General features: G+C 42.7%; 1 protein-coding gene across 1 annotated transcript in view; it reads right to left on the bottom strand.

Annotated features, from left to right (window-relative positions):
* LOC109923581 (uncharacterized oxidoreductase YjmC-like) overlaps positions 1-11,818 on the bottom strand; it is a 43,498-nt gene extending 31,680 nt beyond the window's left edge. The window contains exon 1 of the mRNA XM_048606879.1: positions 11,710-11,818. Within this exon, the coding sequence (XP_048462836.1) occupies positions 11,710-11,735 (26 nt within the window). The 5' untranslated portion in view covers positions 11,736-11,818. The remainder of the gene's footprint in view (positions 1-11,709) is intronic.
* Positions 11,819-12,066: the final 248 nt, after the last annotated feature.

The following is a 12,066-nucleotide window of genomic DNA, read 5'->3' as shown; positions in this document are numbered from 1 at the left end:
AACAGAGATTGAGGGACTGAGACTGAGGGACTGAAATTGAGGAACAGAGATTGAGGGACTGAGACTGAGGAACAGAGATTGAGGGACAGATTTAGAGACTGAGGAACAGAGATTGAGGGACAGATTGAGGGACTGAGATTGAGGAACAGAGATTGAGAAACAGAGACTGAGGGACTGAGACTGAGGAACAGAGATTGAGGGACAGATTGAGGTACAGAGATTGAGGGACTGAGATTGAGGTACAGAGATTGAGGGGCAGATTTAGAGACTGAGACTGAGGAACAGACATTGAGGGACAGGCACTGTAGAGATGAGTCTGAGGACCTGACGAAAATGGTGAGAAGACTGAAGAACAGGGACTAACAACAGATTCTGAGGGATTGAGACTGAGGGCCGCGGCCTGAGGGAGAGAGGGAAGCAGACTGAGGGTCTAAACGCATAGGCGTGCATTTATATGAGAGAAACTGGTTAGGGCCAACAAATAAGATTGAACATCCTTCATTAATATATGCAAAGTTCAAACAAAAATAATAATTATAGTTCTTTTTTTAAGTAATGTAAATAAAACTAAAATAAAATTTCTCAGGAAGAAAGGCAGAAAGGGATAGGGGCCGAGGGAGAGGGTCTGACGAGGTACAGGTACTGGAGGACAGAGATCTTGAGGATTTGTGGGGTGGGGGTGTCTCTCCCTCTCTCTACCTGGCCATGTCCCGCCCGGTCACTCCCCGGGTCCGGGGCCCCGCCTTCGGGGTGAGCGGGGTTCAGGGTGTCGCGGCCCCGGGCCTGGGGATCCGCGGCCAAGTGTTCACAGCGCGGGAGCGCCGCCTCCACCAACCAGGTTACAACAGAATATATACAATACATGGAATATACATATACAATATGTACATTAGATGTGCCCGATAGATACTATGTATAAGAGTTGTAATGTACGCGATGATATACTTTGTATAGATAATGTATACTGCATGCACTATATAGAAATGTGTGCAGTATATATGTCTCTATTGACAATCCACTGCTCCAAAAATGATTCTTACATATACTAGTTGGGACAAACTGAAATGTTGGCTGTGCGTTCACAAATTGCAGCATTTACAATATACACAATATATATGACATCTACAATATACACTATATATACAATATATAACATACATATATAACACATACAACATAAAGTGTACATATATTACATACATTTTCTACATTACATGCAGTATATACTTAAATAACACACCATATATGTTCCACAATTTGCAGTTATATAAAATACAGCCATATTAAAGAAGATGTAGGATATAATACAATCAAACAGTTTTATGAAAGGCAAATTATGTTTGATAAATTGAGTTCTTTGACGATGTAACAAAAATGGTAAACATACAAAATACGAATTAGAAGTCAAGTAGTTCACTCAACTCCTTGAACTAGATCTACAGTAGATCATAGCTGATCTGAATACTCCACATTATGTCTACTCCCATAACTTTTGACTGCCTTTTTAAAAAAAAGAGACTTGGCTTTCACTGCCCTTTGAGGAAGAGAGTTCCAAAGACTCATGCCACTCTGTGAGGAAAAGTTCTCCTCAGCTCTGTCTTAAGTGAGCAGCCACTTATTTATAAAAGGTGACCTTTGGTTCCAGATAATGATGGGAGTATGGATAAAGAGGAAAAAGGGAAAATGCAGGAGATTGGCACTAGATTATGACGCTCATATAACAGGTTGATGCAATCACACTCGGCCAAATGGGCGTCCTTCTGCGCTGTAACAATTCTGTGATTCTTTGAAGAGGAGCCAGGAGGGATAGTGTGTTTGGATTTCCAAAAGGCATTTTGTGACACTTTAATGTACAGATCAGAACACAAGGTAACAAAAACAAAATATTGTGGATGCTGTTGGCCTTCATTACGAGGAGATTGGAGTATAAAAATAAAGGTGTTTTGATATGACTTTACAAAATGTAGATTACCTCATACAGATTTGGTGTCTTAGTTTAAGGGAGGATATACTTACATTGAATGCAATTCAGAGGAGGTTCATGAGGTTGATTTCTGGGATGAATGGGTTGGCTTATGAGGAATGATTGAGTAGGTTGTGCCCATATTTGTCGGAGTTTAGAAGAATGAAAGATGCTGCTTTTGTTGCTCATCTCGAGTTGCCCTTGAGAAGGTGGTGGCAATCTGCCTTCTCGAACCATTTGGTGTTGGTCGACCTACAATGTAATTACGGGGGTTCAGGGATTTTGAACCAGTGACACTGAAGGAATGGTGATATATTTCCAAGTCAGGGTAGTGAGTGGCTTAGAGTTGAATTTGCAGGTAGTGGTATTCTCATGTAGCTGCTGCCCTTGCCCTTCCAAATTGTAGTGGTCATAGGTGTGAAAGATCCTGTCTATTTCTACAGTGCATCTTGGAGATAGAAACCAATGCTGCTTCTGAGCATTGGTGGTGGAGGGAGTGAATGTTTGTGGTACCAATCAAGAGGACTGCTTTGTCCTAGATGATGTTAACCTTCTTGTGTATTGTCAGAGCTGGATTCATCTAGGGAAGTGGGAGTTTTCATCACATTCCTTACTTATGTCTTGTAGCAGATGAATAGACTTTGGAGAGTGAAGAGGGGAGTTACTTTCTGCAGGATTCCTAGCCTCTGATCTGCTCTTGTAGCCACAGTATTTAGATGATTAGTCCAATAATATTTCTGGTCAATGGTTAACCTCAGTCAGGGTGCAATGGTTAGATTCTCTCTCATTGGATATGGTCATTGCCTGGCATTTATGGGCACTAAGGTGTCCTATGAAGAGGTCTTCCATTTCGTGGGAGATTAGCACTAGGACATGGTGTGAATGAATTGTATCACAGGGAGGTGCTATACTTGACCTGGGCTAAGACCAGGGTCCTCACAGAAGGGATAAATAGACCTGTAGGAAGGTCTTTAAACCAATGAAGAGTGGGAAGGATTTATGTAATCACAATAGCAGAACTGACCAACTCTAGATTGGAAAATAAGAGGGACAAAATCTGAAAGCAAAAAATATAAATAGGGAACTGTACAACTGCACAAGGTGCTGGTGAGGCCACATCTGAAATACTGTGAACAATTATGGTCCCCTTATCTAAGAAAAGGTATTATTTCATTGGAGGCAGTTCAAAGAAGATTCACTAGGATGATCCCCGATATGGAGGGATTGTCTTATGATCAAAGGCTAAACAGGTTGGGATTCTACTCGTTGGAGTTTAGAAGAATAAGAGTTGATCTCATTGAAACCTATAGAATTCTTAAGGGGTTTAGTCAGGATAAATGCTAAGAGGATATTTCCTCTCATGGGAGAGTAGGAACCAGAGGGCATAGTATTAGAAAAAAGGGTGCCTATTTAAGACTGAAATGAAGAGGAATTTCTTCTCCCAGAGGATTGTGACTCTTTAGAACTCGTTGCCACAGAGAGCTGTGAGGACAGAGACCTTGGGTATGTTTAAGTCTGAAATACATAGATTCTTGATCAGAGGAATCAAGGGTTAAGGGGAAAAGACAGGAAAATGGATGTGAGGAATGTCAGATCAGCCATGATCCTGTTGCATGGTGGTTTAGGCTGGAGGGGCTAATTGGGCTTCTTCTGTTCCTGTTTCTTATGATTTTATGGTCTTGTGGAATTACAAACTGAAATGATAAATAAAGTCATAGAGTCTTAGAGCTGTACATCATGGAAACAGATTCTTTGGTCCAACTCATCCATGCCGACCAAATATCCTAAATTAATCTAGTCCCATTTGCCAGCATTTGGCCCATATCCCTAGACCCTTCCTATTTATGTACCCATCCAGATGCCTTTTAAATGTTGCAATCGTAGCAGCCTCCTCCACTTCCTCTGGCAGCTCATTCCATACATGCAGCACGCTCTGCATGAAAAAGCTGTCCCTTAGGTCCCTTTTAACTCTTTTGCCTCACACTTTAAACCTATGTCCTCTAGTTTTGGACTCCCCCGCCTTGGGGAAAAGACCTTGACTATTCACCCTATCCATGCCCCTCATGATTTTATAAACTTATGTAAGGTCACCCCTCAGCCAAAGAAAAAGCCCGTGGTCCTCCCCCCAACAACTAGTTTAAACCCTGCTGAGCAGGTCTAGCAAATCTTCCCACCTGTATGTTAGTCCCCCTCCAATTCAGGTGCAATCCATCCTTCTTATACAGATCACTTCTATCCTAGAAGAGATTCCAATGATCCAAAAATGTGAATCCTTCCCTCCTGCACCAGCTTCTCTGCCACGCATTCATCTGTTCTATCCTCCTATTGCTACCCTCATTAGCTTGTGGCACTGGGAGTAATCCAGATATTACTACCCTTGAGGAGCTACTTTTTAAATTTATGCCTAACTTCCTACATTCTCTCCTCAGAACCTCGTCCTTTTCCCTTCCTATTTTATTAGTTCCAATGTGTACAGCGACGTCCTGCTGGCCCCTCTCCGCTTTAAGAATATTCTGCATGCTCTCTGAGATATCCTTGATCCTGGCACGAGGGAGACAACACACCATCCTGGTGTGTTGCCGGCCACAGAAATGTCTGTCTGTGCCTCTGACTAGAGAGTCCCCTATCACAATTCCAAGCAACCTGATGTGCCCTTCATTACGTTAGAGCCAGTCTTGGTACCAGAAAGCTGGCTGTCAGTGCTACATTCCCCTGACAGTCCATCATCCCCTACATTTTCCAAAACAGCATACTTGTTTGAGATGGGGATAACCACAGGAGACCCCTGCACCACCTGCCTCTCTCTCCTACCTTTCCTGGAGGTAACCCATCTACCTGACTGTATCTGCAGTTCTTCTCTCTTCCTACAGCTGCCATCCATCACACCCACTAGCTCCTGTAAATTGCTCATTGCCTCTAACTGCTGCTCCAACCAATCCATGACATCGGATAAGATTTGCAACGAGACACACTTCCTGCAGAAAGATGAGTAATTAAATGGCTCTATCAGATAGCTGACATGGGCATGATGGACTGATGTTCTCCTTTGTACAGTATTATTCTATGATTAAATGATGATATAATGGTCATTACTGAGACGTAGATGTAAGATGGGCATGAATAGGTGTTTAATATTGCACAGTATTCAAGTTAGATATTTTGTCATGTTCATAAGGTCGATAGGTGACTGTTTGTTGCTATTGCCTATATGGACTTCCAGAAGTCAGGTGCATAACAGATTATTATCAGAAATGAAAGAGCATTAAATTGGAGGAGAGGTTATTAAAGTTTCCCGAACATATAATAGGATAGAGTATGGAAAGGGTTGGGAATCTAACTTCACGCAAACAGATAAGAGGACAACTATGAGAAGGAGGACGGTCAATACAGGACTGAGAGTGTTGTCCTTAAATGTACACAGTATATGAAACAAGGAAAATGAGCTTGTAGTTCAGATTGAAATTGGCAGATATGATTCTGTAGGTATCACAGAGTCTGGCTGCAAGGGGATCAGGGCTAGGATCAAAATATCCAAGGATATATGTCTTGGAGAAAGGACAGATAGATGGACAGAGTGTTTGGAAAGGGTTAAGAGTCGAACTTCAAGCACATTGTATAAATGAATAACAGTGAGAAGAGGGACGGTCAATATAAGACTGAAGGTGTTTTATCTGAATGCACGAAATATATGAATTAAGGTAAATGAGCTTCTGGTGCATATTGAAATTAGCAGATATGATGTTGTGGCTGCAAGGGGATCAGGACTGGGAGCTAAATATCCAAGGATATACATCTTATCGAAAAGACAGGCACGTAGGCAGAGGTGGTGGAGTTGCCTTATTAGTAAGAAATGAAATTAAATTAATAACAAGAAACAAAGTGGGGTCAGATGATGTAGAATCTGTGTGGGTAGAGTTGAGGAACCACAAAGGTAAAAAAGACCATAATGGGAGTTATGTATAGGCCTCCAAATAGTAGTCAGGGTTTGGAGCACAAGATACACCAAGAGATAGAAAAGGCATGTAAGAAAGGCAAGGTTACAGTGATCATGGGGGATCTCAATACACAGATGGACTGACCTCGGTCGCTGGTAAGATTTTGGAGTCCATTGTGAAAGATGAGATTTCTGAATACTTGGAAGCATATAGTAAAATAGGGCAAAGTCAGCATGGCTTCATCAAGGGGAGATCATGCCTGACAAATCCGTTAGAATTCTTTGAGAAGGTATCCATTGGGTTAGACCAAGGAGAGCTAATGGATGTTATCTATCTGATGTCGGGAAGTACTGTGTCCACACAATGGATGGTGGACATCTGGAACACTCTCTCCTAATACTTGCTGAGGTTGGAAATTAATTGAAAATTTCAAAATTAAGATTTATAGATCTTTGTTAAGCACAGCATTCTGATATGGAGCAAAAGCAGGGAGTGGTTTAATTGAATCATGGAACAGGTTTGAGGATGTATTTGTGAGGCCTCCTTACTTTAGTATGTTAGAAAAGCAATTAATCACAAAGGCTTTCTGTGATTAATTTCATTCTATACATTTGTTGCTGCTTACCAATTATATGATGTGCTTCAGTTAAACTTCCTTCAGCACTATTTCCCAAATGATTGATTCAAAACTGACTTTAATAACATTTAATATCGCACCAACAGATCTTCTGCTTCTTCTCACTGTGCATCTTAATATTCAGCCCTGTCTCATCTCATTCTCACACTAATTCCCCAAACACTTTGATATTTCAGCCAGCCTTATCTGATCATCTTCTCACCTCCCCCCTGGGCAGGAGTTCAGTATAAGGGCAATTGTCAGACTCGGATGGCCGCAGTCACAATTTGAGCTGTTACTCATGTTCCACATTGACCCTGGTCACTCCTCAAGTGGCTGATGGTTATCCTGATTTTCAGTAGAAGGCTGAAATCTGTGACTTCACCACGTGTGCACCATTGAGTGGTATGTCAAGGGTGTGGAGTGTGTTTAAGTAGGAACCAAGGGAAATGAGTGTTTTTTTTAAAGGTCCTGTATCAATGAAAGCACTTGGTTAGTTGTCAGTGGTTAGTTTTCTTTGAGGAGGATGTTTTCCTTGCTCCACAAATCCTACCTCATTGACAAGCTTTTGGTCACCCTTTTTTATTCATTCGTGGGCCATGGGCATCGTTGGCTGAGTCAACACATTATTGCCTGTCTCTAGTTGGTCTTGAGAAGATGGTGGTGAGCTGTCTTCTTGAACTGCTGCAGTTCATGTGCTGTAAGTAGACTATCACTGCTCTTGGATTTTTACTCAACGACACTGAAGGAACAGTGATATATTTCCAAGTCAGGATAGAGAGTGGGTTTGCAGGTAGCAGCATGATCCCTGAATTACTTTATGGATGATGGGGCAGTTAATTGGCTGGGTTGGATTCGTCCTGCCTTTATGAACAAAGTACATCTGAACAATTTAACACATTCTTGAGTAGATGCCAATTTTGTACTGGAACAGCTTAGCTCAGGGTACGGCAAGTTTTAGAGCGCACGTAATCAGTACTATAGCTAGAATGATGTAAGAGCCCATAGCAGCATTCAGTGCCTCAGTTTGTTTCTTGATATCATATGAAATAAATCGAAATAACTGAAGATTGGCATCTATGCTTTGGGGATATCCAGAGCTGGTGGAACCGGATTATCTACCTGACACTCGTGGTTGAAGATTGATGCAAATGCTTCAGCTTCATCTTTTGCACTGATGTGCTGGGCTCCCCATCATCGGATATTTGTGGATTTGTTTAATTGTCCACTGCAACAGCTGAGGTTACCATGCAGTTCCTGCTTTCTCAACCTCACCCTTCACCCGAGGCATGACGACCCACGGGTTAAACTTATCACCAGTCATCTCTCTCTATGAGAGAGCAGTCCTATGGTTCTCTGGGACTATGATGACTTTACCTTTATCTAATTGTCCACCACAACTGGATATGGCAGGACTATGGATCCAATCCATTAGTTGTGGAATAGCTTATCTCTATCAGTTGTTGCTAATGCTGTTCGGCATGCACATAGTCCTGTGTTGTAGTTTCACAAGGTTGTCATCTCGTCTTTAGGTTTGCACTTGGATCAGTGCCAAAAAGATGCCGTAACAGTGACCCACATATCAAAACTAGACTTATAGACTCCTCATTCCATTCAGTTAGCAATATTCAAAAATGTTTCCTTCAGACAAACATTTTTCTGGGACAGCTTGGCCAGAGGCATGGCTAGCACTAGAGCACAGATCACGGACACTATAGCCAGATGTTTTCAAGGTGCACAGCCTTTATTGTGATGCTTAATGTGACGATACCATAGCTTTAAGAGGTGTATTTTGTTGTGGGTTTTTTATGAAGAAACATTGAGACAGACATATCGAGTGGTCTGCTCAGAGCCAATTAAGTAAACAACTTTAAGTGCTTGCGTTTTTTTTAAGTTGGAAAAATAGAAGCAACTGAATGGATGGGATCAAGCTCCCACAGAGGATTTTAAGCTTAGCTTTCTGCAGTTGCCGGGGTCTTGAAGATGGATGTGGAAGTTCTTATTCATTTTTCTGTGCAGCTAAAATCTGGGGTTCTCCTCCTACAGCTAGAATTGCATGTGAGACAATCTGTTTTACTGAATTTGCCTTTGCCAAGTGGTTGTTACTATATTGGTACAGTTAATTAGCAGTAGTTAATATATATATGTTTTTGTTAAGCATTTTGATAGAGTTACCGTTATGCCAATTCTTTTCTTTTAGTATTATCTTCTCTGTATTTTAACTGTAGTGTAAAAATTAAAGTGTGTTTTGCTTAAAGTTGAGTAGTTTAACCAACCAAATTGCAACTGAATGCAACACCCTACACTTACCTTTAAAATAAGTAAAAGTTAGGGTCTCAGCTATCTTCTTAATTTATTTTGAGGGGGTTTGATCTGGTCTATGACATAAACAACTTATTAATGTCAGATAAAGTGAATGTAATTGAGTCGAATCTGTGACTCTGGGACCTTGGAGAAACCCATTGGGATAATTAATTCTACACTTGTAAACATTACAGTTTTGCCACTCTTGTGATGCATCAATATCACTGTAAATAGATCCCTCCTTTCTCTCTGTTTTCTGGCTGGGCACCACTGTTCTCAACTGAATGTGATGCAGTTTAATAGCTCTGGCTGTGAATTCTCTTGGTTGCCTGTAGATTATTGTCTTAAACCATTAAAATTAGATGACTGGGTTGTATTCAGCGGCAACAACAGGAGACAGATTACCAGTAGGAATAAATTCTGACATAGTGTTACACATAGTCTTGCCATAAGATAGGATTCACAGCCTGAAACAAGCTCATAGAATCCCTACAGTGTGAGAGTAGGCCATTTAGCCCATCAAGTTCATACTGACCCTCTGAAGAGCACTCACCCTCACCCATCCCCCTACATTTCCCATGGCCAGTACAGTCCTGGACACAATGAGCAATTTAACATGGACAATTCATCTAACCTGTGGCAGGAAACCAGAGTACCCAGAGGAAACCAATGCAGACAAAGGGAAAATGTGTAAACTCCACATAAGGTGGAATTGAACCCAGGTCCCTGGTGCTGTGAGGCAGCAGTGCTAACCACTGAACTTGTTTTACATACTGATATAATCCCTTGAGAATCAACCAAACCTACAATTACTATACCATACTATAATTGCTGCAGTATTTAATTTTGTTCTTTCTTTCTATATTGTTCTTAAGATTCTGTCCTAGGTACTTGTGCCTGAGATGGTGCCTTATGTGGCAACATTATACGCTTTTCATTGTACTTGTGTACTTTTATACTTGAGTTCAGTCAAATCAAAATTAAGATTTTTAAACTTAATTGGAATATGAGAAATTTAAAGTGATTATAAGTCTCCATATCGGGCAACCACCTCGAAACCGATATTCATTTCAAGCCCACCGACTCCCACAGCTACCTAGAATACTCCTCCTCCCACCCACCTTCCTGCAAAAATGCTATCCCCTATTCCCAATTCCTTCGCCTCCGCCGCATCTGCTCCCAGGATGAGGCATTCCACTCCCGTACATCTCAGTTGTCCTCGTTTTTCAAGGACCGTAACTTCCCCTCCTCGGTGGTCGAGAACGCCCTCAACCGTGTCTCCCACATCTCCCGCACCTCATCCCTCACACCCCGTCCACGCAATAAAAACCAAAAAAGAATCCCCCTCGTCCTCACGTACCACCCCACCAACCTCCGGATCCAACGCATCATCCTCCGACACTTCCGCCATCTGCAATCCGACCCCACCACCAAAGACATCTTTCCCTCCCCACCTTTATCTGCTTTCCGGAGGGACAACTCTCTCCGTGACTCCCTTGTCCGCTCCACACTCCCCTCCAGCTCCACCACACCCGGCACTTTTCCCTGCAACCGCAGGAAGTGCTACACCTGCCCCCATACCTCCTCCCTCACCCCCATCCCAGGCCCCAAGAAGACTTTCCACATCAAGCAGATGTTCACCTGCACATCTGCCAATGTGGTATACTGCATCCGCTGTACCCGGTGTGGCTTCCTCTACATCGGGGAAACCAAGCGGAGACTCGGGGACCGCTTTGCAGAACACCTACGCTCGGTTCGCAACAAACAACTGCACCTCCCAGTCGCGAACCATTTCAACTCCCCCTCCCATTCCTCAGACGACATGTCCATCCTGGGCCTCCTGCAGTGCCACAACGATGCCACCCGAAGGTTGCAGGAACAGCAACTCATATTCCGCTTGGGAACCCTGCAGCCCAATGGTATCAATGTGGATTTCACAAGTTTCAAAATCTCCCCTCCCCCCACCGCATCCCAAAACCAGTCCAACTCGTCCCTGCCTCCCTAACCTGTTCTTCCTCCCACCTATCCCCTCCTCCCACCCCAAGCCGCACCTCCATCTCCTACCGACCAACCTCATCCCGCCCCCTTGACCTGTCCGTCCTCCCTGGACTGACCTATCCCCTTCCCAACTCCCTACCTACACTCACCTTTCCTGGCCCCATCCCCGCCTCTTCGACCTGTTTGTTTCCTCTCCACCTATCCTCTCCTCTATCCCTCTTCTATCCGCCTCCCACTCTCTCCCTATTTATTTCAAAACCCCCTTCCCCTCCCCCTTTTCTGATGAAGGGTCTAGGCCCGAAACGTCAGCCTCTCTGCTCCTATGATGCTGCTTGGCCTGCTGTGTTCATCCAGCCCTGCACCTTGTTGTCTCATAAGTTCTTTGCTGTTACTTTTGCAAATGATACAATGATTGTAGAATTTTAAAGCTTACAAGGTGGGTATTTGGCCCATTGCTCCCATGAAAGTTCCAATCCCTTGCTTTTTGCCTACAGTCCTGCAACTCTGCTTACAGTCGTGGAGTAGTGGCTCTTTTGGAGCAGTTGAAGCTCATAAAAATATAAACAGATAATGCTGGAAATTTTCAGCAGGTCAGGCTAATACACAGAAAGGGAGAGAAAAATAGTGGAATATTTCTGGTCCTAAGCATATTGACCTGAAATGTTAACTCTGTCTCTCTCCACAGACGCTATCTGACCTGCTGAGTATTCCGAACGTTCTGTGCTTTAGTTCAGTTTTGTTACTTGAACACTGTACCTTGAAAACATATCAACAGCCTCATTACAGAGGATTCTTTAGTCTCCACCATATCGGGCAGAGGAAATGCTTTGAGCAAAAGCTCAATTTTCACCTGCAAGCAATTCAACAACTTTGTTTTAGAGACTTAAACCTACCTCATAATGATCTTGCAATTTAGCATGTGATAACTGTGAACGAGTTTAATTAATGAAGTTGTAGCCTCTGAGCAAGCCTCTAATTATCCAATCACTACTTGTCTCCTTACAGATAGCATGTGATGTGTTACTAAGGAGACAATTTATTCCTTAAGGTTCAAAACTCATGGGCTAGTCAACACACCAATGACAAGAATTGACTTGAAAACTTACCCTGCAGCTTCCACCTATTGGAAAATAAAATTAACAACAGGATGGGTGGAGCTCAAAATTTAATTTGCATCTAACAACATTTCAGTCAAGTTTGGAGTTACTCCTTTCATATGAAGAGCACTCTAGGCCATTGGTCCTTGGTGG

The sequence above is a fragment of the Rhincodon typus genome, chromosome 17 (genome assembly GCF_021869965.1).
Source record: "Rhincodon typus isolate 14 chromosome 17, sRhiTyp1.1, whole genome shotgun sequence".
NCBI classification, from domain to species: domain Eukaryota; kingdom Metazoa; phylum Chordata; class Chondrichthyes; order Orectolobiformes; family Rhincodontidae; genus Rhincodon; species Rhincodon typus.
Note: the sequence above shows the minus strand (reverse complement) of the source record. Positions and strands in the feature narration are given on the sequence as shown.